This window comes from Camelus bactrianus, chromosome 19, assembly GCF_048773025.1.
Source record: "Camelus bactrianus isolate YW-2024 breed Bactrian camel chromosome 19, ASM4877302v1, whole genome shotgun sequence".
NCBI classification, from domain to species: domain Eukaryota; kingdom Metazoa; phylum Chordata; class Mammalia; order Artiodactyla; family Camelidae; genus Camelus; species Camelus bactrianus.
Window position 1 is genome coordinate 20,259,928 of NC_133557.1, and position 26,777 is coordinate 20,286,704.

General features: G+C 43.7%; 2 protein-coding genes across 6 annotated transcripts; both read right to left on the reverse strand.

Moving 5' to 3' along the window:
* Positions 1–900: 900 nt before the first annotated feature.
* On the reverse strand, positions 901–6,928 carry LOC105071901 (eppin). Of its 2 annotated transcripts, XM_045519338.2 has the most exons (5): positions 6,798–6,928; positions 5,092–5,223; positions 1,773–1,941; positions 1,641–1,694; positions 901–1,231 (listed from the first exon to the last, which is right to left on the reverse strand). In XM_045519338.2, exons 1-5 carry the CDS (start codon positions 6,925–6,927, stop codon positions 1,225–1,227), a joined length of 492 nt encoding a protein of 163 aa, XP_045375294.1. In that variant the 5' UTR covers position 6,928; the 3' UTR covers positions 901–1,224. The 2 variants fall into 2 exon arrangements, with proteins under 2 accessions (XP_045375294.1, XP_010956980.2); XM_010958678.3 differs by lacking the exon at positions 1,641–1,694.
* Positions 1,804–26,512, reverse strand: WFDC8 (WAP four-disulfide core domain 8). Of its 4 annotated transcripts, none has more exons than XM_045519335.2 (8): positions 25,698–26,511; positions 23,292–23,383; positions 19,566–19,675; positions 15,545–15,685; positions 14,093–14,260; positions 11,941–12,081; positions 10,848–10,990; positions 1,804–1,941 (listed from the first exon to the last, which is right to left on the reverse strand). In XM_045519335.2, exons 2-7 carry the CDS (start codon positions 23,348–23,350, stop codon positions 10,851–10,853), a joined length of 759 nt encoding a protein of 252 aa, XP_045375291.1. In that variant the 5' UTR covers positions 23,351–23,383; positions 25,698–26,511; the 3' UTR covers positions 1,804–1,941; positions 10,848–10,850. The 4 variants fall into 4 exon arrangements, with proteins under 4 accessions (XP_045375291.1, XP_074203444.1, XP_045375292.1 ...); XM_045519336.2 differs by lacking the exon at positions 1,804–1,941 and adding an exon at positions 5,092–5,223; XM_074347343.1 differs by lacking the exons at positions 23,292–23,383; positions 25,698–26,511 and adding an exon at positions 19,846–19,910.
* Positions 26,513–26,777: the final 265 nt, after the last annotated feature.

The window sequence follows — 26,777 nt, forward strand, 5'->3', positions numbered from 1 at the left end:
TTTCATTTATTTTAATTTTTTAATGGAGGTTCTGGGGACAGAACCCAGGACCTCATGCCTGCTAAGCATGCACTCTACCACTGAGCTATACCTCCACTCCCCCCACTATTCCACTTTTTATCTCTATGGATTTACCTATTCTAGATATTTCATAAAAATGGAAATACACAGTATATGACCTCTTGGGTGTGGCTTCGTTCACTTAGCGTAATGTTTTTGAGGTTCATCCACAGGGTAGCAGGCATTTGTGCGTCATTCCTTTTTATGGCTGAATATACCCAGTGCACACTGATGGCTTCCTACTCCAAGTGTTGGAGTCTCTACTTCCCTGCTCAGAGTTTTCTCTGGCTCCGTGGGAGCTTCCTCCACTGGCATACAGAACAGTCTGGAAGAGCAAGGTATTTAACAACCCAGGCATCCAGTAGGGGGATGCGAGTCAGTGGATAAACACCTCAGCTTCCCATCCATGGAGATGGATGAAGAAAAGCTGGAGGCCTGTTTTACGTGGTTCTTTAGAAGGTACCCAGTGGGATTAGGCTGCAGTTTCCTACAGTAGAAACCAGCTCATAATCAACTCCTCTTTCGCCTGTATCACTCACCCCACTCCCCAACTTGTGTTTCCTGAGAAATCTCCCAGAGAAACTACTTTCATGCAAGCTCTTGTCCCAGGACTGGTTTCTAGGGGATCCAAACTCAAGCAGCACCCATAGGCCCTGGTCTTAAAAGGGTCTTATAATGTTTTGAAGAAGCAGAGGAGGGTAACGACATCCCTGGAGCTCTCCACTCTCACGGTTCTGATTGTCTTCACTCTCTTTACTGGTGTCACCAGGAGCTCCAATGATCCTCTACTCTCTGAAAAGTGTAAGCCGCCAAAAGGTGTGAATCATTCAGCCTCAGAGGCACAGGACTAAACAAAGTGCTTTATTAGGGGGAAAAAAGGGGAACTCCACCCAGGTATAAGCAAGGGGTTCTAGAATTTGGACAGAAAGGAAAGAAGCATAGAGATGGGATCAAAACAGAGGGATGTTATGTCGAAAAAGAGGCTGAGATGGAGGAAGTGGAGACAGATCCTGGGGTTCAGTTTTGTGAGGAGCTGAGGCCTTGGAACGCTGGGAGTGGACGAGTGGAAGCCAGCCTGGAGCATCTGTCAGGAACATGGACAGAGCCTTGAATCACGAGCCAAATCCTGGTGGTTGTTTCGGTATGTCCTCATGCATTGAGGAATTAGAGCCTGTTGAGAATGAAGGACAGGACCAGCTGTGCATCTCAGGCTCAGCTTATCTCCGGAACTAGCCTTGAAGTTATGTTTGTACATCTTTTCATAGGAGATTAAAAGGAAGTGAGTTTGCTCTGGGGAGTGCTAAATCTCCTTTAAGGAAAAAAATAGGAGGTGGATGGGAGTGGATTGCTGGAAAAGAGCTGTGAGAGGAAATTAATGGCCTAGAAGGGGTGATGGGTTGACATGTCCAGCACTAGGCTGGGTGCCCTGGGGCCTCTCTGAAGTTGGTCTCTGAGATTTCGCCATGTTTGCATCCTCCCTCTGCCCCTTATACTTGCCAGGTTTGATTCATGACCATGTCCCTGCCCAATCTCAGTTCCCAGAAAGCCACCATCCGACCCTCTGCAAGGTGAATTCTTACCTCCTGGTAAGAGTTGGTTCTGTCTGCACCTGGTCTGTCAAGGACGTAACCATCCTGGAATGGACCAACCAACACCCAGAACTCTCAGCATGGGCCCAGCGAAGATGGGAGGCTGGGCCCCCTGGGACTCACTTTTTTGGGGGACAGAAGTTCTCGCATATGGCTTGGGATTGGAAGTTGTTATTGTTTCCTTTGCAGCCACCGTAGATGAAGATGGAGCACGTATTACTGGTCTTGTTATACCACCAACGATGGAGAAAAGCCATGCAGGGACCAGGTTCTGTGGGCATGCTGCATATGTCTGCAGGGAGACCCCAGAGTTAAGAACTTGGAGAGCCCACACCAAAAAGAAAAAAAAAAAAAAAAGCAGCCATTATTGTCCCCCTGGCAACTACCATAGAAGAACTGAGCAGGCTCCTCTCACCTTTTCACACCTGGGGACCCCAGTTCCGTTGATGTATTTGCAGATTTGCAAGGAGACCCCAGAGTGGAACTCTTTGGGTGTCTTCATCCATAAAGAATGTCTCCTCCTTCCCTCTGGTCCCTGGACTCACTGTCTCCGCCACTTACTCTGCCCTCCAAAACCATGCCAAGAAAGTTGAATGTGGGATCACAGTAAAGGGCAAGTCCATGCAGGGAAGTCAGGGGGCAGTTTTTCAGATCAAGCCCCTTTTTACCACCTACAGTTAGCTTCCATTCTGTGATGGGTTGAATTGGGTCTCCTCCAACCACAATTCATATGTTGAAGTCCTAACCCTCAGGGCCTCAGAACATGATCGTATTTGGAAACAGAACTGTGGCAGATATAACTAGTTTAGGCCACTCTGGAGTAGGGTGAGACGCTAATCCAGTATGACTGGTGTCCTTTACTAAATGGAGGAAATATGGAGACAGATACACATGCACACACATAGGGAGAACACCACGTGAAGATGAAGAGAAGAGATTTGCAAGGCAAGGAATGCCAAAGATGGCCAGCAAACCACCAGAAGTTGGGGGAGAGGCATGGAAGAGATGCTCCCTCACCACCTCAGACAGATCCAACCTTGCCAACACTTGATCTTGGACTTCTAGCCTGCGGAACTATAAGACAATACATCTCAGTTGCTTAAGCCACCCAATTCGTGGTATTTGTCACAGCAGGCCTAGCAAACCAAAACAGGTCTGAACTAAACAATGAGTTCCATGAGGGTAAATCCCTGCAGCTAAACAGCTAAGTCCTGTTGGTTTTTTAGCTTCTCAGACCTCACCTATTTGCCACTTTCTTTCATTTAATTCTCAGTGTCTCATGCCTGGGCTGTTGAGAGAGCCTCAAATTACTCTTCCTGCCTCCAACCTTGGCCCTTCCAATCAATCCTTCATGCCACTCACCAGAGAGAAAGATCTTGTGGATCTGAAACAAAGCTGATCATGGCATTTCTTGACTTTGTGACCAAGTCTTCCATGATCCACCATTACCTGGCTCCTGCTCAGGCCTCTGGTCTCCTCTCTTACCACAGTACCCTCTTGAGCTCCATGCTCCCACAACCTTCAACACACCACGCCATCCCACACTTCCACAACTTTCCTGCCATGTTCCCTCTGCCACCCTTCCATTGTTCATCAAACTTCTATCTTCCTTTTTAAACCTTTCTCAGACATCAACTCCTCTGTGGTGTCTCAGGCTCCATTCTATATACCACACCCTCACGGGTGCCTAAATTGATCCTGCATTTTTCTACCATGCTTCTGAATCTTGTGTGCATGTTTGTCATTTGTTCACATCTTTGGTCTCTTCTGTGAGGTTCTGAGCTTTTCGTGAGCAGGGATCATGACTGATTTCATCTTGAAACCCCCTTCCTAGCAGGCAGTCTGGCACAGTATATGATTTAACAAACGTGGAGGGTAAAACAAAATGCCATCTTGACCTGAGCTGAATAAGTCATTCACTGAGCACCTAAAATGGGCTTTATGCTTAAAGAGACAAAGGAAAAGCATGGCTCCTGCTATGTAGCAGCTCCCAGTTATGAACGATGAATAATTTAAGCTCATATGTACCACGCGGCTATTATGTGCCAGGCATTGCTCTAAGCACTTCGTGTACATCAACGTATTTGACCTTTCAAATAACCTTTACCATTGGTCCTTTGGTTATCTGGGGAAACTGAGGCACAGGAAGGGAAAGTTGTTAATTTGCTCAAGATAAACAGGCTGGGAAAATCTGGAGCTAAGATTTGAACTCAGGAAGTCTGGATTCAGAATTCTTCAACTGCAGGCAAATGAGCAACTTACTACCCTCCTGCTGGTCCGCTCTGCTCCATTATCAAGTCTTTTTTACCTCACCTCCTAAATACCTTTCAAACATACTCTACTCTGGTCCACCCCCTCAGCTACCTATCTAGTCCAAGCTACCATTTTCTTACATCGTGAAGTCCTTTAAGCCACTCCATTCCTACTCTGTAAGCATAGTAAAAGCCAGATCATGTCACCACCCACTTCAATAGATTTCCACTGACCTTAAGATCAAAGTGAGACCCTAGCCCATCACATCCTACCAACCAAGGGTCTTTTTTCCTTGCACCTTGCTCTCTGTTGTCCCTGCACCCCACCATTGAGACTTTGTACATGCTACTCCCTGAAACTTGAAAGCCCTTCCACCCACTTTTCCCCTAAATTGGCTACCCATCCTTCTGAACTCAACTCCAGGTTTTCTTTCGTAGGGAAGTCTTCCTCAGTCTCCCTGACCACACTGGCCAAATCCTATGATAAGCCTCAGAGACACTCAACAGATACTCATTAAATGAATGAATAAAGAATTTTTGATAGTCTTTTTGGAGCCCAGGGAGATGGGCATGGAGTTAAGATTGCAGCAGCAAAAGATAAACCCTCTGGTCTGGCTTGGTCAGGGGAGCTTCCCAGGTGCTCATTTGGGTTTGTTATAGGCACAGAGGCAGTCACTCTGGAGCAAAAAGATGGGAAATACAAACCTCGTATCACAGGCAGCAACACTGTTGGTATATGGCACGCCAAAAATGGCCATCTGGGGACTCAGAAAATCATTACAAGAAAGAGAGAAAGGGAAGGAAGGAAGGAAGGAAGGAAAGGAAGAAAGGAAGGATGGAAGGAAGGAAGGAAGGAAGGAAGGAAGGAAGGAAGGAAGGAAGGAAGGAAGATCATAAAAGTGAAAAGAAGCTGTGAGGCTCACTGGTTCAGTCCCACCCCCACATTTATCTTTCGATTGAGGAAACCAAGGCCCCAAAAGGATGGAGATAGTACCTAATGCCATTCATCATATTAGGAGCAGTGATGAATCTAAATTTCAGGTCTCCCAAGTCCAGCAATCTTGCTCAGAGACCAGCCCTTAGTGAACCAGGGACCACACCAGCAACCCCGCGGCCCCACACCACCCCCGGTGGGTGGAAGGTGAGGGCAGAGGTAGAGGGACTGGTTATTCTGAGGCTCTGAATATTACCTTTCTGGAGGTTTACACATTTTTTCCCACAGCTGAAGACACAACACTTCTGGTGGTTCGGGCACTGTCTGTCCCTCGTACATTCATCCCTTTCTCTGAATGCACAGTTCTCTTGGACTCTGGGGCATCTTCCTAAGGAAAGGACTTAGAACCGTGAGTCTTGGAGGTCACAGTGCCCACTCTTCACCAGACCCAACACAGTCCTAGGGAGTCAGGGAAGTTGGCTCACCCCCAGGTGTCCTTTTCCTCAGGGACTTTCATGGATTTCCCAGCACTGCCGACACTACCCTCCCTCCCGATCACCCCTCACCCACTATCTCCTTACCCCATTCTTAGTTCCACCCCCCCAGCCCCATACCCCCAAGGCAGGCTTTCTCAACCTTGGCATTAATGGCATTTGGACCAGTAGTTATTTGATGGGGGGAGGGCTGTCCTGTGCACTGTAGGATGCTCAGCAGCGTCCCTGGCCTCTACCCACTAGATGCCAGTAGCATCCCTCCTCAGTTGTAACAACCAAAAAGGTCTCCAGACATTCTAAACGTCCCCTGGAAAGCAAAACCACCAGTTAAAATCCACTGGTCTAAACTGATCTGGTCCTTTTACACTAGGTGAGGAGTCAGCCTTTGGGGATTCCTCTGGGGCCGCTGTTGTACAGCGATTAATATTACTCACGCTGGTGTCAGACAGTTGGGTTTTAAAATTCTAACTAACTCTTCATTTACCACTTACCTTCTCTGAACCTTGATTTCCATCATTTGTGATATCATTTTAGCCTTACAGAGTGGTGAGGAAGAAATAAGACAAACGTGTAAAGCTATAATCATAGTCACTGATGCACGGTAATCTTAAATGACATTTGTTAGGTGTTGGCCATAAACCAAGCACTCTTCTAAGCAGTTTACATGGGTTATCTCATTTAACCCCCATACCAGCTCAATGAGGAAAGCTCTATTAATATCCTTGTTTTGAAGATGAGGAAAGCACATGGAATTTTTTTCTAATGGGGGTCCTGGGTTCAATCCCCAGGACCTCCTGCATGCTTGCACTCTACCATTGAGCTATACCCACCACCCTGAAGCACATGAAATTTAAGAAACTTGCCTACTAAGTGGTGGAACCAGAATTTGGACCCACCAAGTCTGACTCCAGGTCCATCTCTTAAATCCTATTTTCTGAATGTTCAGTAAAAGGTAGCAATTACCATTATTCTACTAGTGATGGAGTATCACTGGCTTAGGTTCAAAGGATCTTTTTGATACTACCCTTTAGCTCAGAGTCAAGGAACCCCTGAGGAGGCAGGGACATTTTCTAGGACTATATTTGAAAGAATCAGGGGTTGATAGAAATGATGTCCCAAGAAAGGGGGCTATTTTTGTTGCAGGATGAGGGGAAGGTCCCTTATAATTCCCAGATTCCTATAGCCTCTCCCATAAATGCTAAATCCTGTGGCTCTCCCTGCCTCCACCAAGAAAGACCCTCCATTTCAAAGGAGCTGAAAGTAGGAATGCCCCAGGTTCAGATTCTTGCATTCACAGAAGGAAGTTTCCACAGAGAGAGAAAGGGAAGAAATATCCCAAATATCTCCCTCCTCTCCCAACCTGGGGCTGGGGCTAAGGTGGTGAAAAGCAACTCGAGTCAGGTGCTTGTTTCTTCCTCCCAGCAATATTCCTTCTCTTCAGGGTAAGGGCTGAAGCCCCAATACTTACTGGGAAAGAGCCAGTCAGTGAGACCATATCCCTGGACATTCACTAGAAGGATGGATAGCACCAGGATGCTCAAAAGTCCAGAAGACTCCATTCTGAAGGAAATCTGACCTCTCCGGTGGTTCCAGAGCATGAAAATGTCTGGCTGTCTTTGTCCACCCTAGTCCTTCAGTAGTCAGTATCTTGGATACGAGAGCTGGAGTCAAGCCAGCCACCCCCTTTCCTCATGGGAACGCCAAGTTCCTGAGATTATCAATGTGACTAGCTGGCATCTACAGCCCACAGTCCTAGGCAAGGGTCTCTTATTGGGTGGCTCTTGATCCATAGCCCCCTCGACTGGGGTAGGCCTTCTGGTCAACCAGGGGAAGTAGGCAAAGCTTATTTCACTTTCCAGGCTACCTTAGGAATGAATGCCACCATCAGGAGTCTTCATCTTGATAACTTTGAGAATTGTAGAATGTCCTCATTCTCCATTCATTTTCCCTTTTACCTGCTCACTAAGTGACACACCCGTTTTTGTTTGTTTGTTTGTTTTTGTCTCTGATCAATGTGTGTCTGTTGTTCTCTTGGTATCTCTTTGCTTCTGTGAGTCTCTTATGGTCACTATGTCTCTCTCTTTCTCACTTTCTCTGACACTTTCCTCCCATCCTCTCTTTTCTTTTTAGGTCACTCATATCCTTTGACTAAGACCAAAGGGTAAACATGTTGCCACAGAGTGGGGCAGGGAGGAGGAAGCAGGCTGATAGCAGAGTTTGCAGATAGTGTTTGTGAAGGTTGTGTTGTTCTGAGAGCTGGAGAGGATATCAGAGCTTATAGGGAGCATTCAACATCGAGAGCAAACTCCCTGTTGTCTGAGGAGAAACTGTGAAGTGAGGAGACCTGCCTGAGAGACTACAACTCAATAAAGGTCAATAACACAGCAGAACTGCTATTTCTAACTGGGCTAGTGGAAGGGCTACGGAAGAGAGACAGAGAGGGTGCTGGAGGACTTGGCAGCTTTCCTCCGGCCACAGAATCCACGACACCAGCCAGTCAATCAATCAGTCCTGGTCTGTTGAAGAGAGAGATTCTTCAAAGAGTAAATGTCATCTGTAGAGTCCCCATTCCCTTCCCTAGCTAGATGTTGCATTTTTAGGCCAAGCTTTGTTCTCCAACTTCTCCTACCTGATGGAGAAGCCAGACAAAAACCAACCCTATCATCAATGACTGACTCTATGGTCCCAAAATTTAGGATCACAGACAGAGCCCCTGTGGGAATGTGTTGGGTGGGTATCAGCCTGTTGATCATAACGTTCTTGGCTAGGAATGCCCGAGGCATTCACATAGCTTCTATTTATGCATAAAGAGCCCCACAGACAGCCTTGCACCACCACAGGGGCCAATGTTGTGCCTGGACCAGCCCTGGGGGTTCTTATGATGACTGAAGGACTCATCTCTGCAAAACCATTAGGGGACTATTAATGAGAAAAACCACAGGCCCCAAATGGCATCACTTATGCTAAAGCCCATGATACCAAGCCCAGATTTAATACCTAACCTAATTGCAGTTTTGACCTACATCAGAAATGCAATATTAATCACTCAGTCTGGAATTCTCTGGTTGGCATCAATGCGGTAGCCTCTCATGCGGGCCCTCTCCATTCTCTACCCACCACCACTACCCCAAGAAGTAGTCTGCATGATAAGACCTTGGTTCTCTTCCCTCCAAAAAAAGATGCCCTGGCCTAAAAGTAATCCTTTCTTTTCTTTTGCTTGTAGTTTCCTTGCCCCACTCTTCTTCCTATAAAACCTTCCATTTTGTGCAACCCCCCAAAGCACCCTTCTAGTTGTTAGATGGGATGCTGCCCAATTCATAAATTACCTAATAAAGTCAATTCAATCTTCAAATGTACTTAGTTGAATCTGTTTTTTAACAGAACTTTGAAGAACAAGGTTTATTACTCACAAGTCCTGGAGGGTATATGGCAGGTCCAAGGACCATACAGTATCTCCTCCCACTGATGGTCATAGTGCTCTGCCTCTGCCTCAGCCACACTTCTGTTCTAGGACCCACCTGTGCTCAGAATCAGAGACTCCAAAAAACACCAAGGCAGATGGCCTTCCACCTGGAAGTTCCTGCTTGTTCATCAGACCAAGACTTGTCACATGCTGACTTCCTGCCACTGGCTTTCTATGTTGTTCCCTGTGCCTCTAACTTAATTACTGAATTTCATGTTTGTTTCCCCAAATAAACTCTGAGCTCCATTGAACAGGTCTGTGTCTAGAACCTAGGGCTTAGAATATAAATAGGCCCAGAATAAGCACTCAGTACATTCTGTTGGATGAGAAAGGTAGGTGGAGAAGTTAGTAAATAGATATATGGATGGATAGATAGCTTATGATGAATGGGAAGATGGTTGGATGAGTAGGAAGAAGAATGGATGAGGGTAGCATGAATCTTTGGGTGTATGAATGCATGGACTTGGATGGGTGGATGAATGGCTGGGTGAAGAAGTAAATTGGATTGGACATAAGGGTGGGTAGTTTAGTGATGTGATGAATGGGTATATTGATGGAAGCTGTTTGAATGGAAAATATATGAGTGATTGGTAGGTGTATGGAGGAAAGATGGGTGTAGAAATGAGGGAGAAGTATGTTGATGGGTGTGAGAGAAGACAGTGTGTGTGAAAGGTAAGTAGGTGGATAAAGGGTAGATGGAAGAAAGGCTGGATATAAAATAGGCAGCTGGACAGGCAGAAGGAAGATGAGTGAGAAGGATAAGTGGATGGATATACGGGTGAAAGGATGGGGCAAAGACATAAGTTGTAAGGTATGTCAATGGAGGGCAAGGTGAGTGGATGAAGAGGTGAGTAAATGGATTGAATAGTCGGTGGATAAGTGGAGGGGGTGGAAACATGAATGCATGAATGAAAACATTAGCTAAAAATATGAAAATAATTACAGAGAGAATAATTTATACTACTGTAAAGTAATACATTTATAAATAGGGGGAAAATTGACTAATTTTAGCAAAATATAAAAGATCAAAATTTGCAGAAGAGGAGGTAGAGAGCCTATACAATCTATAAGACGAAGTACAAAAAAATTAGTAAAAGTATACTATTATGATTATATGTGTATAACAGAATTACTTTGCTGTACACCTGAAACTGACACAACATTATAAATCAACTATACTTCAATAAAAATTCTATCTAACCATATATATTATATATATGATTAGAATTATATATCTATAATTATAGAAGGAACCAAAATATGCTTTTGAAGTTGAATTTTGTCTAGCCTTCAAAGAACAGAGAACTGATATAGTATTTAAAATACTACAGATATAGGAAAAAAGTAGGCAGGATTCCCAAATAGTTTTCCATGCTAGTTTTTTGAGGACATATGATAAAAAGCAAGACAAACAAAAATCATAGACCTATTTTTCTTTTAACTATAGATGTGAAAATTCTAAATAAACTACTTGCTAAAAAGAATCAACAGCATATTAATTCAACTACACCTTCAACATGATTAAGGTCATTCCAGGAATAATGAAGATGGTTCAACATATGAAAATTTATATGTTACTATAGCAACAAATTAGAAAAAAATCATTACATGACTAGATACTTAAAAGATATTTGATAAAATTCAGCAGAAATTTTCAACAGCAGCTATAAATGGATAAAGAGGAAACAACCCAAGGGTGATAAAACCTACTTAAAACCCAACAACAAATGTCATTTTATACAGCAGGAAACACTGACTTTAAAATAAAGAACTGGACAGGGATACATGCCATTGCCTTTATTTTCAACATTATTTCAGAAGTACTACATAATATCAAAAAATCACCCAAAAAAAGTAAATCATGAAGCTGGAAAAGAGTCAAGTTTATCATTATTTTCAGACGATATGATTATATATAAAATCAAAGTAGCCCCATTAAATATTGTTATACTTAATAAGACAATTTGGCAAAGTAGTTGGATGCAAGACAAAATTGATAACCTTTTATTATACTATTCATAATTAATTACTTTGATGATAACATTTTAAACTTACTATTTATTTCAGGGGTTCCAGGCACTTCATTCCACAGAGTGAACAGCACTTCATTGTCAATGGGCAGTCATGATCCTGCAGGCACTGGGGCTTATCAATCCTGACACACAATGATGGCGTCATCATGCAGAAACCTGCTTTGACTTGATGGGGTAAAACAAAGACACTTGACCTTGAAATACTCGACCATAGTTTGAGACAAATTTGGGGAATCTTAGGAACCTTAAACAAGGATTTCTTCTGATGAAGCCTCTTACCCTTCCCCATAGAGTAGAGCAGGCGAGTACCAACTGCCTATTTGATAACTAATTCTAATAATTATTTGAGGAGCATCAAAAAGTCTTGTTATCTCTGACTTATAAAATCTGATAGGATTTCTGACTGCCCCTACAAAATGAATAGAGTTGGGTTATCTAATCCCAGAGTACCAGAGGCAGGAGTATTAGAGAGCACCCTGAACTTCCTTGTTTTATAAACCGCAGAAACTTAGGACCATAGAAGGTGAAGTGAGTGGTCTAAGGTCACACAGAAAACCAGTAGGCAAGTTGAAGTCAGTTGAAAAACCTTTAACTCCTTCCACCATACCATGCTGTTCCTCAAAACACGGACAACCCCTGGAACAAGACCAGAGTGTCTCAGCACAACATGGGGGAATGACTACCAGCCTTAGAGGCTGGGGAGGTCACTTCTACCTCATCTTGCTACCCATCTTCTCCCCAGCACACCTTACACGAAGTTCTGTGCAGACTTAAGAACTTACTAGGCTTATACCTAATGGTTATGAATTTTTTTTTGTAAGATTAAGTGGATATTGTCGCCTCGTAGACCACTGAAGAATGAGACTGGGAATAAATAAGTTTTCATTGAGAAAAATGAGGAGGATTACCATGCCTGACTGGTTTGGAAGAATAGCACAACAGTCTCCCAAGATCAGGAAGGCCACTGGAGAGCACTGGTTGGACACTAACCGGGGAAGGGTTCCCAAGAGACCTCTAAGGTTAACCTAAGGGGCAACCTCCACTCCGCGGACAGCATGGCATTCATTCCTGGCCTATGCCCAGTAGACTTTGGGAGGTATATCCCCAGTCCTCACCTTTCCAGGCCTTGGCACAAACAAAGCCACACGTGGATTCACAACATTTTTCATTTTCAGGGCAATCGATGTCACTCTTACACGAAGCTGAACACTCCTTACGAGTGGTGAAAGGGAAGAGGGGGCACTGTCCCTCCTTAACTAAAACAAGAGAAGATGTGAGCTCCTTCAAATCCCAGCCCATCCCACCACCCTTCAAACAGCTTTCCCTTCTCTTCAAAACAAGCATCTCTCTCTGTGACATGGTTCATTCTACCCTGTCCACGCTCACCTCTAGTCGGCTGTGGAGGAATGAAATGCCTCCCCACATCATGAGATGCAAGAGAAAGAGGGTTCCATTGGGTGTTTGAAGCCCCAAAGGAAAGTCCCTGTCCTGCCACTTAATGAGTGACTTCAGTTTCCTTCTCTATAAGATAGGAGTGATTATGTGAAATCCATACAAATCGATGGAAGCCATTTTAGGGGATGTCCTTTACTTTGAATGAGGAGTGTCATGATCTGACTCACATTTTGAGATAACCATTGTGACTTCTGTGTTCATAACAGACAGTAAAAAGGGAAGGCTAGAAGCCAGAAGAGGCTGGGGCAGCAACCCAAGTAAGAAAGGGGCATTGCAGTTTAGGGTGGCAGCTGTAAAGATGAGAAGTGGTCAGATTCTGGATCTACTTTCCAGGTAGATCTACAGTGATTTCCTAACAACAGATGTTGACTGAAGAAGAGAGGCATCAAGGGGGATTTAGAAGTTTTTTTCCAACCAAGACAGAGAGAACTACGGATAGAACAGGTTTGAGGTGGGAGAGCAAAGATAAGGGGTTCTGTTTTAGACAAGTTAAGTTTGAGGTGTTTATGAGATCCAGATGGAGGAGGCAATTGCAATATGGGAGTCAGATTTGGGCTGGACATACAACTTCATGGGTCACTAGGACACAGATAGTATTTATGTCAGTTCTTCAGGATTTTGTGCATGTCCCCTACTGTCCTCATCTAACTGCAAATTCTATGAGGGCAGGAAGTGTTTCTTCTCTCCTCCTCCCTCCTCCTCCTCCTTCTTTTTGCCCTAAACCTAAATTTTCCACCAACCAGCCCAAGCTCATTTCCCTGGCCTCTTCTCCCTGCTGGCTCCTGAGAGAAAGCTGAGGTCTCGTCCACAGCACCAAAGGGAAGCTTGTAGTCCTCATTACATGAGGTCAGAACACAGGGTTTCCTTGGCCACTCAGACTCTCTGGGCCCATGGAATTAAAATTCCAGCTCTACTCCTGACCCACTATGAATCCTTGGGCAACAAACTTTACCTCCCTGACTCTGTTTCTACATCTGTAAAAATGGCAGTGATGGTACACTTCTCAACCTGCCTCACCGAATCTGAGGTCAAAGCTCTAATGCTGCCTTATAAATCACACAGTGCTGTGTTTTAAGATCAATGGTCACCATCCCAGTTGTTATCACCTAGTAATCCCACACTACTGACCACCATATAAAATCTTTGTGTCATTGATCACAGATAATCCTACCAACAACTCAATAAGGTATTTGCTATTATTCCGGTATTACAGGGGAGGGAACTGAAACTCAAAGAGGTGAAGAAATTTGCAGTAAGTGGGAAAAGTAGGATTTTTATCCAGGTCATTTAGCTCCTAAGCTCCATAGCACACTGTCACCCAACATTACTGGTGATGACCATCTTTGCACTAAGGAATTAGTCCACCACCTTGGCCTTCACCCCACTCTACTCTTCACCTTCTCCATGCTCAAGCCCTATTCCATGGGGTTCCAGAGCTGACCTGTCTTCATTCTTGGGTGAATCCTCAGAGAATATTCAGCAGGTCGACGTGATGAGGAAATACCTGTTTCCAAAGGGTGGATCTGGCTCTCAGGTCCCACTGGCCAAAGTTTACTGACAGTTGACGTTCCCTGTTTCATTTTTTAGCACAATAACTCCATCAGGTAAATACTATTATTATCCCCATTTTATAGACAAGAAAACTGAAACTCATAAAAGGCAGGCAACTGATCTAAGACTACCCAGCCAGTCAATGACAGAGCTAAGATCTGAACCAAGGCAGTTTAACCTCAAAGCCTGAGTCTACAACTGGGCTGGTATACTATTTATAATCAGACTAAGCCCTCAGATTGCCAAGGGTGTGAGTCTTACCAGTTAATGAGCAAGCCCTCTCACAGTCTTCCTTCCAGCGGAAGTTGTTGGCATTCCCCAGGCAGCCTCCATATGTAAAGGACATGCAGACTTGATGTTCAACGTCAAAATAGTAGCGCTCGGCAGAATTCTTACAGTTTCCTTGGCTTAAGGGTAGCATGCAGGGTTCTGAGGGCAAGAAGCAAAGAGGAAAGAACACAAAGGGTAGCAATAAGGGAAAGGGTCAGGCCCTCAGCTTTTGTATAGTTCACAGTGTTACCATCCACTGTGGTAACCACAGTGTTACCATCATAGAAAGTGCCATGGTCAGTAAAAGTTCTGGTCCTAGCCTTACTCTGATTATGCTATGTTGCATAACAACTCCAAGCATCATTTCTACCTTGCAAGGGATACAGTGAAGAGCATGTAAGAATGATTTGGAGCTGATCTTTCTTCTCCACCGCTCTGAGCTATGAGAGGGCAAGACTTGTTCAGGAACTATATCCAATGTGCCTAACAAAGTGCCTGGCACATAGAAGGAGTGAGATACTGAGAAAGAAAAAAGCAGCCCTTCATGTCTGGAAATTGATCTGATGCTCATAGCTAAGGCACGTTGTTCTCCTGTTGGACATAATCCCACAGGACATCCACAGCAAACCACGTCACTTTGAGACTGTGACATAGTAAAATCAAAAAAAGATCCCTGTGAAACCCACAAAATGCCAAAAACCTATGAGTGATTTACGCTTCTCTACAAATTACAGCTTTTAAGATTCACCAGGATACTCAATCGCAGAAATTACCCCCACTTTCTGACAGCACCCAATCGAGAGCAAACCCCTGCTTCCTTAGACCCTCTCCCAGATCACCCAATCAAAGCCTCAACCCTAACAGCTTCTTACTGAGCTGCCTCAGACTGCGTTGTGCACAGTCTCCCTCACTGCAACAAGTACTGAACTCACCCTGTTCAACTACAAGTCTGTTCCCGGTGGACTTTGGCCAAAGGGCATTGATAATAGTTATTTGCTGAATGAATGAATGAGCGAATAAATGAGTGAACCTATACGAAGTGCACAGTTTCCTATTATTAGATACTTTGAGTTGCCAGAAAACCTCCCTGAAGACCCAAGAATCAGAAAACAGCCCCAGCCTCCGAGCTGCCTGAAGTTTATATTTGCCGCAGGGCCAACAATCGTTTCTTGAGACAAACTGAATGTGCAGCAAGTATTAGTTGTTTGTGAATGACTGAATGTTGGACTAAAGAAGACTAAGACCAATAGTATGCAGTTGATGCACACCATGCCTAGACTCCTTGTCTGTGCTTGAGGGCTGGGGGTCCATCAGAGAAGGAGAAGAGCATGTATCCTGGCCTCCTTGTCCTACCATCCAAGGGAACTGTTCAGCCACTTCCGGGCAGAGCAGGAAGTAGGGTGCCTCACAGGGCACCTCTGCCCTCAGGCTGGATGCCAGTACCTGCGTATGGGTCCATGCACTTCTTCTCACAGGCAAAAGAGCAGCACTTCATGTATTCATTGCAGTCGAAATCTGTTTTGCACGAGTCTGGGAGTTTAGCTCTACAGGTGAGCCTTTCTTGGGGACACACTCCTGGTTTCTCTGTAAGAAAGAAATGTCCAAATTCACATCTTTTGAGGCTTTCAGCTCTTCTCCCCCAATAGATAAAGGGAATAGTGAAATTCTCTCTTCCCTGTCTCCTATCTTCAATTCTCAGTTCTCACTCTGCACATTTAGGGACTATGTCTGCCTCTTACCACTCTTAGCCCATTTAGGTAGATCTGAATCAGGAATGTGTGCCCAGGTAAAACCAAAGCAGAAGCATCTTGGATTCCAGGGCAGGGAGTTATACAGGGACCAAGACTGTTGCCTTAAATTCAGGAGCTCTTCCCTCCTCTTGATACTTATTATTTTAATGCCTAAGTCCTCTGCCTTCTGTAATATAGTTGGCGGGGGAAATTTATTAGTGAGAAGTGGTAGAAATACCATGGATATAGGAGTCAGAAGGCCTGATTTTGGTTCCTGATTCCTCGTGAGCTTAAGGCCAACCTGAGTTCCACTCTATGACTTTGCAGTCATCTCTAAGGGGGATGAAATGGTGGAGAGGAAGGAGCACTATAAATAAGACAGCTCTGGCTTGGGAGCCTGACTCCAACACAACAGCTAAATAATTTGGGGGAAGATGTCTTCCTTTGTCTGAGTGTAAGTTTCCCACCTGTAAAATGAGACTTTCAACCTCTACATTACAGGCTATTTATAAAAATTAAATGGGAGGATTTAAGGTGGTAGAGTAGGAAGACACCGAGCTCACTTTCTCCCACGGGCACACCCAAATTACAACTCTTTACAGAGCAACTGGGGATGAGAAAGGCCAGAAGATGAGCAGAAAAGATCTTCTACAACTAAAGATATAAAGAAGGAACCACAATGAGATGGGGAGGAGGGACAGCGATACATACTCAAGACTTACACCCCCAGGTGGGCAAGCCACAAATGGGAGGATGAGTACAGTTACAGAGATTCTCACCAAGGAGTGAGGAGGACTACACCGGGAAGACGAGCCTTAGAATGTTTGGCTTTGAAGGCCAGTGGGGCTTACTTTCAGGAGAGCCAGAGGGCTGTGAGAAATAGAGATTCCACTGTTAAAGGGCACACACAAAATCTCACATGCTCTGGGATCCAGGGCAGCATTCATTTGAAAGGAGCCTGGGTCAGAACCGCCCGCTCTTCGAGAGCCAGAGGCAACTGGAGCTCACCTGGGGACACAGACCCTGGTGGCAGCCATTTTGGGGAGCTTGTCCTACCATGAGGACATCTGTGCCAGCAAGCGCTATTTTGGAGTCCTCCCTCTAGTTAATTAGCACTGGGACACAGCTCTGCCCACCAGCCTGTCGGCACCAGCACTGGGACACCTGAGGCCAAGCAACTAGCCAGCCCCACTCGTCAGCAGGCCCCCTGAGCCCAAGTCAACCCAGTCCTGGCCCTGTTCACCAGAGGGCCCAGGGCCCAGCCCCCCACACCGGTGCATTAGCACTAACCCTAAAACCCCAAGGGCCCTGTTCCCTGGACCAGGACCCTGGAACCCAGCTCCACCCACTAGTGAGCCGACGGTAGGCCCACAAAACTCTAGGCTTCAGGCCCACCACCCGCAGGCTGACACCATTGATGTATGTAAGTCAAATCATTATGCTTATACAGTCATGACATATACATATATGGCAATACCTCAATAACACTGCAAGGAAAATAAAACAATTAAGTAGGATGATACCCATGGGGCACTTTTCACAGTGCCCAGCACATGGTAAGAGCTTGGTAGATATGAGCTTGCTTCCTTCCTTTGTAGGGTTGGGTATGGCTCCCTGATTTCAGCGCTTATAGTAGGCAGAATTCTAAAGTTGTACTCCCAAGATTTCCATTCTCTGGTTGGAATACAACACTCATTAGGTACCGCTGCAAAGGGATTTTGTAAATGAAATTAAAGTCCCCCAAATCAGTTGGTCTTAAAATGCAAAAATTATCTGGAAGGCCTGACTCAATCTGTTGAGACCAGAGAGATTCAAAGTATAAAAGGAATCCAACCTGCTCTTCAGAGCTTTGGCGATGGAGAAGGCTAATGGCCCTGGAATGAGGGTGGCCTCTAGGAAGCCGACAGCCAGTAAGGAAACCTCAGTGCTAGAGCTGCAAAGAATGATTCTGCTAATGACCCATGAGCTGGGAAGAGAAGCCCGAGTCCCATATGAGAATGGCAGCCTTGATGGGCGCCTTGATTTCAGCCTACTGAGAACCTGAGCAGAGAACCTCGACACACCATGCCAGACCTCTGACCTTCAGGTGATTTGTTACAACGCAGCAACAGACAGCTGATACAATGCTTAATGCAGCTCTGTGACTCTAAACTGAGCATCTCTCTGGTGGAATCTGACCAGAGAGGTATGATCCTTTTGGATATTACTGAATCTTGGAATTGAAAACTTTAGAATTAGAAAAACTATATTTATCATTAGTGTCAATTTCCCAATCGCATAGGTTAAAAAAAAAAAGAGGTCAAATAGGATAATATAGTGAATTGGGGGCAGGTCTGATACTTCCAATCCATGACTCACTCAGGAAACCCCATGTCTTCCCTGAGGACCAGCCACTGAAACTTCTGGTATTTTCCAACCATACTTCCTACCCTTCATAACCACTTTTAATGCACTCCCCAAGGATGGCCTGAACTGAAGAAGAGTATACAGTTCTTAACCTGGGGTGTACCTTGAAATCATCTGTGCATCATTTAGAAAATATAGATCATGGATTGAATCAGAATCTCTAGAAAGTTAGGGACTCTAAGTTTTAAAAGCCCCGCAGATGATCTGGAATGGGCAGTTGGGCATCTGTAAGCCACAACTTGCGGACCACTGTCCAGGCTTGGGCACAGAAAGAGTTAAGCCAATCAAATTTGGATACCTCCAAAGAGGTTACAGAGGCATAGAAACCCTGGGATGATTAAGACAAAGTTCCCCTCTCACCATTGACTCCTGCCAGTTCCGCCTCCCTCCTGCTTCCGGGGCAGTTTAAACCTTTGTGTGAGTTTCAGTCACTGCAGCTCCTTTCCGCACTGTCAGCTTGAACTCTCACTTGGAATCCTCCTTCCTCACTGTCAGTCCTTCTCAGCCACTTACCTTGTATGTACAGTCTCCTCCCTGGAACACACACACCCCAGGGGTTCTTCTGCCATCTCAGGGGACACTCCTCAGAGTTCTGGTCTCAGCCCTCTCCTGTCATTCTTCTGGCTCATACTTCCTGGGTGATCATATCCCTTCCCACAATCCCAGCCATGATTCCCAAAGCTCCCTCCAGACCCATCCTCTCCTCCAAACTAAAGACACATATCCAACCACACCATTTGGGTATCTCATAAACACCTCTGTTCCCACGTTTAACATGGAACTAGCATCTCCCGTTGACAAAGCAGCACCTTCTCTCTGTTCCCATCTTGATATTTGGCATCAACAGCCCCTTAACCTGTTATAAGAACCCAGAGATTCACCCCCACCCCACCTCTCCATCACCCCAGCATCCTATTAGTCATGGACTTGGGTCAATTCTATCCCCTAAATCTCTTTCCAAACCTCATCTCTTCTCCCTCTTTGCTACCACCTCCTCAGGTCAGCACCTGACCTCCTCCCATCTCTCCCCCAAACTACTGCAACAGCCTCCTCACTGGTCCTCTGCCCTCAGTCTCCTGTCTAGTGATGGATTAATTTTTAAAAATTAACCTTGGAAAAGACCCATATCAGGGAGAGTTTAGGGAAATAATTTGTGAGGGGAGCAGGTGAGGGAAGGACTTGAAGGTCCCAGGGTGGATGAGGAGGGCTGGTTCCCTGAAGCCACAACAGGAGTGGCCTCATCTGACAGGAGTTCCTGACTTCAGTCTAACCCTGAGTCCCCAAGAATACCTCATAAAGAAGAGCAGCTGAAGGGCCTCTCAACTCACGTTTGATTCTGTGGCTTGGCGATGCAGATGTCTGCTCCAAAGAAAGAGAGAGAAGCAGCAGGAGAGGCAAATTCCTCCAGGAGAAGGCGGGGCTGTGGAAAGGAAGGCACCTGTGTGGGATGGGGAGAAGGCAGGGATTAGACACAGCCAGAGAGAGACACGAGCTTTTGCAGAGGAACCTTAGAGCTGACCCACAATTCCCTTAGTTCACAGATGAGAAAACCAAGACGCATAATGGGGAAGGGGGTTTGTCTGAGTCATGTGGCAACTAGGGCAGGACCTTGAGTCCCAGGACTCTCCAAGCAGCCTCGCTACCATGGCGCTGTGCATAATCCACCCAGACACTTGCCCATTGTCTTAGTCCTCGGTGAGAGGCCACACGTGAATGATCACAGGGATTTGTCTGGAACAGCTGCAGGGCTGGTTTGCCCACAGTCTCTCCTGGGACAACCCCAGGCACTGGTGAGAACTTTTCTTTGCTCCACTGATGGTATGAGATTTTCCACATACCACTGGGTTTTAGTGCCCCGAGAGCAAAAAAGATCCCAAGGTCAACTGGGGACAAAGGGACCCCTCTTCCTCCTGGTGTTATCCAAGGCTGGGAGCTAATGACACTCCCAGACAACCACATAACCTCCATTTTCTCTATGTCCTTCCTGGCCCTTATGTATCTTTCTTAATTTTAGGATGTGAAGAGCTGATAATATCTTACTGTATGATCTCTCTTGGAATAAATGCGTTTTAAAAAACAGCAAGAGAAAGAGGAAGGAAGAAACAGAGGGAGGGAGAAAGGAAGGGGGGTGGGGAGAGAGTCTTGACACCAAAGTGTGCATCTGTATTTTTGAGGGAACTTCAGACACTGAGAAAGAGGTAATCTCCTGAAGCCATACTATGTGGCTGCCTAAAAGTAAAGACTTGTGGCAATTTACCCATCCCCTTCCTTTTGTTTTTCAGAATTCTAATCCTGTATCCCCCCTAAATTTTACAACAGTGCCTAGACTGTTCAGTAACAGGAATTATGGCTCCAAACACAGTGATCTTGACTTTGGTCTTGGCTTGGTCACCTACAGCTATAGCTGTGTCTTGGACCCTCAGTTTCCTCATCTAGAAAATGGGAATGATACAGTCTGCCTAGCAGTTTTGTTGTCACTGTGACCATTAAATGAGATGGTGTGAAGGTTATTCATGAAGTGGTACAGAATGGTCAAAAGTCGAGTGTTTGGAGTTGGACCTGACTTCGTTTCCTGGATCCTTCACTTATGTGGTCTTGGCTCAGTCACTTAACCTCACTGAGCCCCATTTTTTCTTAAAGGAAATAATGCCTACTCTGTAGACATGAGAATTAATTGAACAATTGTGTAAAGCATGATGACTGGCATATAATGTGTGGTCTCTTGGGCCTCATTGTTCTGAGAATTGGGTTTCAGGACGCAGGTTCTGTGAGCTGAAATTCCATGGGGGTGACTTCCCCCTTCCAGTTTAGTGCTAATACTTTTTTAGCTTTTGAATCTGCTAGTCAGACTCCCCCAAAAGATTAGCCAAAAGGCCCTATGGTACCTTAAATTCTTATGATCAAGTCACCTTTTGGGTTAGAAATTTTACCACTTAATCTAGTGACACCTATTAACCATTCTTGAAAATTAGTTAATCAGATTAGCCTGTACTCAGTAGGAAGCAGAGCTCCTGGGGTGGATGAAGAGAGAGACGCAGATGAATAGGATTGCCAAATATAACAGGATGCACAGTCATGATTTTTAGTCTAAGTATATCCCATGTACTATAAGGACAGTAGTTACACTAAAAATTATTAATTGTTTACCTGACATTCAAATTGAATTGGTCATCATGTATTTTTAGGTACCTGGCAACTGTAAAACAGAATAAATCCATTTTGATTGGAAGAGGATTTGTTTGGGCAATAGAATTAAAATTCAGAAGCGTGATGGCTGCCACAGGGATGTGTATTAAAACATTTATTTCAATTGAAAAATGAGTTCAGTCTTTTTCTAGGAGAAAGTCATGTGATTTGGCTGATTGAGGACTGACTTTGCCAATTAGTTGAGTTGGTTAACGTTTTTCCACAAATATAGTGAGATAAATCTGAGGCATCAAAGATTTTTTAAATATATATTTAGAGAATGCAGTAAGAATAACACATTTTATGAAATGTATATTATCAAAGGTCTATCAAGTTAATAGTATTTGAACTTTCCAACATTTATGGAATGTATCAGATTACATAAAGTATCTAAATAAAAGAGTAATGGGTATAATCAATAACATTCTTGATCATTTGGTAAATGCTGGCGAAGTCTTTTTGGTAACTTTCCAGAAATTAAGAAAAGCACCTGTGGTTTGTGATCAGTATTCTAACTACCAGGAGACAAAGTATTTTCAAGTATAAGACTTCTAATTCTATACCTTAATAAAAATTGGAAGAGGGTTTAATTAAACTCCTTCTTAATATTTCATTAAATCATTTAAATAATTTTTGATTATACAGGATTATGTGATTTTTGTCAACTTACTAGAAGTTCAAAGAACCAAGTGACATACCTGTAACAAAACTCCTTTTGTTCCCCTGTACTTACGTATCATTAAGAGATGCATTACATACGGAATTTTGTTTATCGATAAAATTTTATTTATTTATCAGTAGTTTCACTGTATTTATTTATACATTCATCATTATTACGTTATTTAAATAACAAATGGAATGAAAAAGCCAACCCAGAAGGAAATATTTTATTCCTAGAGTCTTACAGTCCCAGTAAGCGAAAAAGTAAAGTTTCAATTTATACGCATGTTCTTATTGCATAGCAATAGGAAAAGGTCATGAACAAAAAAGCTTTTGAGCGTAAGATTATGTTTCATCAGATTAAAAGTCTGTGGGGTAGGAGGAATGGAAATAGGAGAAGAAGTATTTTTCAATTTCCAACTGTTAAAGTGCTTTTTATGTATTTTTTAAATGAATGACTATAGGTATCAAATTAGTATCATATTTTAACCTCAATTGATTCATTCGGTCAAGTTATGTAGCAGGTTTTTGTATTTTTAATATTTAAAAAGTATTAATATTCACAACATCTTTGCATAATGCATTTGCTATTCATTTGTGTTGTGTGTTGCTTGGACCATCTTATTGCTGAGTCCATTATATGAGATCTACAGGTTGTTTATCCATTCACTAGTTAATGGACAATTGGGTTGTTTCCAGTTTGGGGCAATTATGAATAAACCCCCTACAGACATCTGCATACAGGCTTTTGTATGAACATAAGCTATCATTTCTCTTCAGGAAATGCTAGTGACTGGGATTGCTGGGTGCCATGAGAAGTATATGTTCATAAGAAACTGCCAAAATGGTTTCCAAAGTGGCTGTACCATTTTGCATTTCCACTAGTAGTGGGTGAGCGTTCTACTTGCTCCGCATACTTGCTAGCACTTGGTATTGTAAATGTTTTTATTTTAATCATTCTAATAGATGCATAGTAGTAAGAACGCAAGATTTTTTTTTTAACATTTTTTATTGAGAACGCAAGATATTTTAAGAGATTAATCAGCCTAAATTTCTGGAACCATAGCAATCTCAGTCACCCAGAATAATGGCAGGGAGATTTTTCCTATTTCCCAACTTCCCTGAGGACAGTTTCAAACCTAGTGGGCATATTGGTTCCTGAGCCTGGTTGGTTAGGAGTTTCCCCAGAACCCCATCATTGAACCCACCTCTTTGTCCAGTTTCCCCACGTGGCAGAAGTTGCTCTTTGCAGTAAACTGAAGAGCATTTTGCAATTGAAAGGGCTACAGATGACCAGGAGCTGGGGGAACAGCATGAATTTCCAGATTACAACCTTTGGGAACTACAGGTAAAGGCCCCACGATGACTCCATTACATCCCACTACCCTATTGCTTTCCAACTGGGAGCAACCAACCCTGTTTTCATGGCTCAGAGCTTCTTGCTCACATCTTCTTTATCTCAATGGCGTGGTGTGTCTCCTGCATGGCTACTCAATCAGGAACGTCCCTTGAGGCTCAGCCCCTTGGCAGGAGAGCTTGAGGAAGGCAGTGAGCTCTGAGGATCTCTTTAATACACCTTGTCCTAAGCTCAGGCTGAGTAAATAGATGCCTCTTCCAAAGACATGGCCTTCTAAACAACTCTTACTCAGTGATCTACATCCTGATACTGAGGAAAGGTAGTCTCTAACGGTGGAGTGCAGAGCACTGCGTATCTCCACAGAGTGTGGCTTAAATATCTTTAATCTTTCTAATTGTTTGTCTCTTCAACCTATCGATAATTGAGAAAGGTATGTTGAGGGCTCTCAATAAGCCATAGATTTCTCAATTCATGCCTGTAATTCCGTCAATGTTTGTTTAATAATCCTGATTCTATTGATTTGAAGAAATATAACTACATTCCTGGTGAACTGAATCTTTTATAGTGACTTCCTCTCTGTCCCTAAAATATTCATCTTAGAATTCTCTGTTGCTTGATATTAATCTAACTATACCTTTTTTTTTGGTTTGCAATTGCCTACACTTTTTTCCATCTTTCTGCTTTCAATCTTCCCATGCACTTTTTTTTTAAATTCAGATATTGCTACTTTATAACATTATGTTAGTTTCAGGTGTACAACATAGTAATTCAAAAAGTTTATAGATTCCACTCCATTTGTGGTTGTTATAAAATATTGGCTATATTCCCTTGCTGTACAATATTATCCTTGTAGTTTATTAATTTTATATATGTTAATTTGTACCTCCTAATCCACTACACCTATACTGCCCCTTGTCCCTCCCTCTCTCCACTGATAACCACTAGTTTGTTCTCTATACCTGTGAGTCAGTGTCTTTTCTTTATATTCACTAGTTTATTTTTCAGATCCCACATGTAAGTGATAACATACAATATTTGTCTTTCTCTGTCTGACTTATTTTGCTAAGCATAATACCCTCCAGGTCCATCCATGTTGTTGCAGATGGAAAACATTTTCATTCTTTTTATGGCTGAGTAGTATTCCACTGTGTGTGTGTGTGTGTGTGTGTGTGTGTGTGTGTGTGTGTGTGTATCACATATTCTTTCCCGTTCATCTGCTGATGGTCCCTTGGGTTGCTTCCACCTTGGCTATTGTAAATAATACTCTATGAAGTGCACGTATCCACTGGAATGCACATATCTTTCTGAATTAGCATTTTTATTTTCTTCAGACATATACCCAGGAGTGGAGTTGCTGGATCATATGGTAGTTTTAGGTTTAGTTTTTGAGGAACATCCATACTGTTTTCCATAGTGGCTGCATCAATTTAAATTCCCACCAGCAACGTACAAGGGTTCCCTTTTCTCCACATCTTAGCCAACATTTGTTATTTGTAGACATTTGGATGATAGTCATGCTGACAGGTGCGAGGTGAAATCTCATTGTTGTTTTGATTTGCATTTCTCTCATAAATAACAATCTTGAGCATCTTTTTGTCTGTCTTGAGTATTTGCATGTCTCTTTGTTTGGAAAAAATGTCTATTTGGGCTTTCTGCCCAATTTTTGTTTGTGCTGTTTGTTTGTTTGATTTTGAGTTGAATGAGCTGTTTATTTATTTTTGATATTAACCCCTTGTCGGTCATCTCATTTGGAACACTATTCAGCCTTTAAAAGGAAGGAAACCCTGACACCTGCTGTAACATGGATAATCCTTATGCCAAGCGAAATAAGCCAGTCACAAAAAGACAAATATTCTAAGATTCCACTGACATGAGCTATCTAGAGTAGTCAAATTCATAGAGTCAGAAAGTAGAATGGTGGTGTCCAGGAGCAGAGGGAGGGGGAAATGGGAAGTCAATGATTAACCGGTAGAGAGTTTGTTTTGCAAGATGAAAGAGTTATGGAGACGAGTGATGGCGAGAGTTGTACAAGATGAAGGTACTTAAAACCACTGAACTGTGTAGTTAAGAATAGTTAGGATGGTAAACTTCATGTTTGTGTATGCGTAGATACACTTTATAAGTGTATTTTACCACAATTGTAAACAATAATAATAAAAGGAAAGTGACTTTTGGTTTCTGCTCAGAAACGTAAAGAGCCGAATTAACCTCCCAAACTTACATGGAAAAAAAGCTGGACAACTTTTCTTGAACTCACCAGAGTGCTGAGATCACAGGGCAATCAACCAGTCCAGAATCTAAGGAAAGACAGGCACCTGCAGGGAGAGACAGGTAGTGAGCATTGATTGCCTGGGAGGCAGGCAGCCAGGGACCAGTAAGAAGGGTTCAGCTGTGGGGTTGGCAAATGGCTGGAGGCTGAGTGTGCATTGGCTGAAGATAGCGAAGTCCCTGGAGCGGCAAAAACAGGAGAATCCACACCCTCTTGTAGACCTTTTCTCCAGGAATCCCACTGGGTCCTCATAGAAAAGGTTTTTAGAGTTCTGATAAAGTCTCTTCTGTGAGGCAGAACTGGAGAGGGGAGAGAAGGCAGCAGCCACCATGGAAGGGGCAATAAATTCCACCTGGAAACTTTCCTTTCTTACTGAGCAAAAGCTTTAATCTTGGGAGCGAGGAGCAGCACTGTTGCCGTAGGGCACAAGTGAACTCTCATTGCAAGCTGGGGGGGGGGGTGCAGAAACACTCGCCAGATTCAGAACTTTGTCCTAGGGGTGGGAAGACCCCTTTCCTGAGACCCAGGGACATTGCATCTAAGACTGAGGCTCAATCAGAACAACAGAGAATGGACCCCAACCATGTCCCCTCCTGCCCCACCTGCCTAAAATCACTGAGTAATAAGTAACTTTCAAGAAAGTCATTCTCAGAGACAGAGCACAAAGCTGAAATTGGAGCTGTCCTTTGGGGGGGGGAGTAAATCTTCTGGTAAACCCAGCTCCACCCTAAACAAAGGTACTATTTCTGTTCTGAGGATGGAATTTGAAGTTTGGGGTCAGCAAGTTAACCACAGTGACAACAAACCAATAACTGCAAACTCAGCCCCCGCCAAGTTAGATTAACAGCTCAAAGCCAAGTAGAAGGAAAGATGAGCACATTTACAGGGATTAAAAACTATTTCCTGGTTCTGGTTCCTCTTCTCACCCACTGAATACAGCTGTACAAACTGGGAAGTAAGTAATCGCAGGCCAACCTGGAAATAACACTAGGGTGCAGACGAAGCTTCAGAAGAAACCCACTGGTTTTGGCTTGATGACTTGGAAAGGGAATCTGTAATGTTCAGAAG

Bases quoted from the DNA above. Each gene is read 5' to 3' on its own strand.
- WFDC8 (XM_045519335.2), bottom strand. From the start codon at position 23,350: ATGCTCTTCAGTTTACTGCAAAGAGCAACTTCTGCCACGTGGGGAAAC. The intron at 12,082-14,092 runs GTAAGACTCACA...CTCTTGTTTTAG, and splicing joins GAGGGCTTGCTCATTAACTG to TTAAGGAGGGACAGTGCCCC. The intron at 10,991-11,940 runs GTGAGGACTGGG...TACCCCATCAAG, and splicing joins TTGTGCCAAGGCCTGGAAAG to TCAAAGCAGGTTTCTGCATG.
- LOC105071901 (XM_045519338.2), bottom strand. From the start codon at position 6,927: ATGCTCTGGAACCACCGGAGAGGTCAGATTTCCTTCAGAATGGAGTCT. The intron at 5,224-6,797 runs GTAAGTATTGGG...TCCTTTCCTTAG, and splicing joins CACTGACTGGCTCTTTCCCA to GAAGATGCCCCAGAGTCCAA. The intron at 1,695-1,772 runs GTGAGTCCCAGG...GGTCCATTCCAG, and splicing joins AACTTCTGTCCCCCAAAAAA to GATGGTTACGTCCTTGACAG.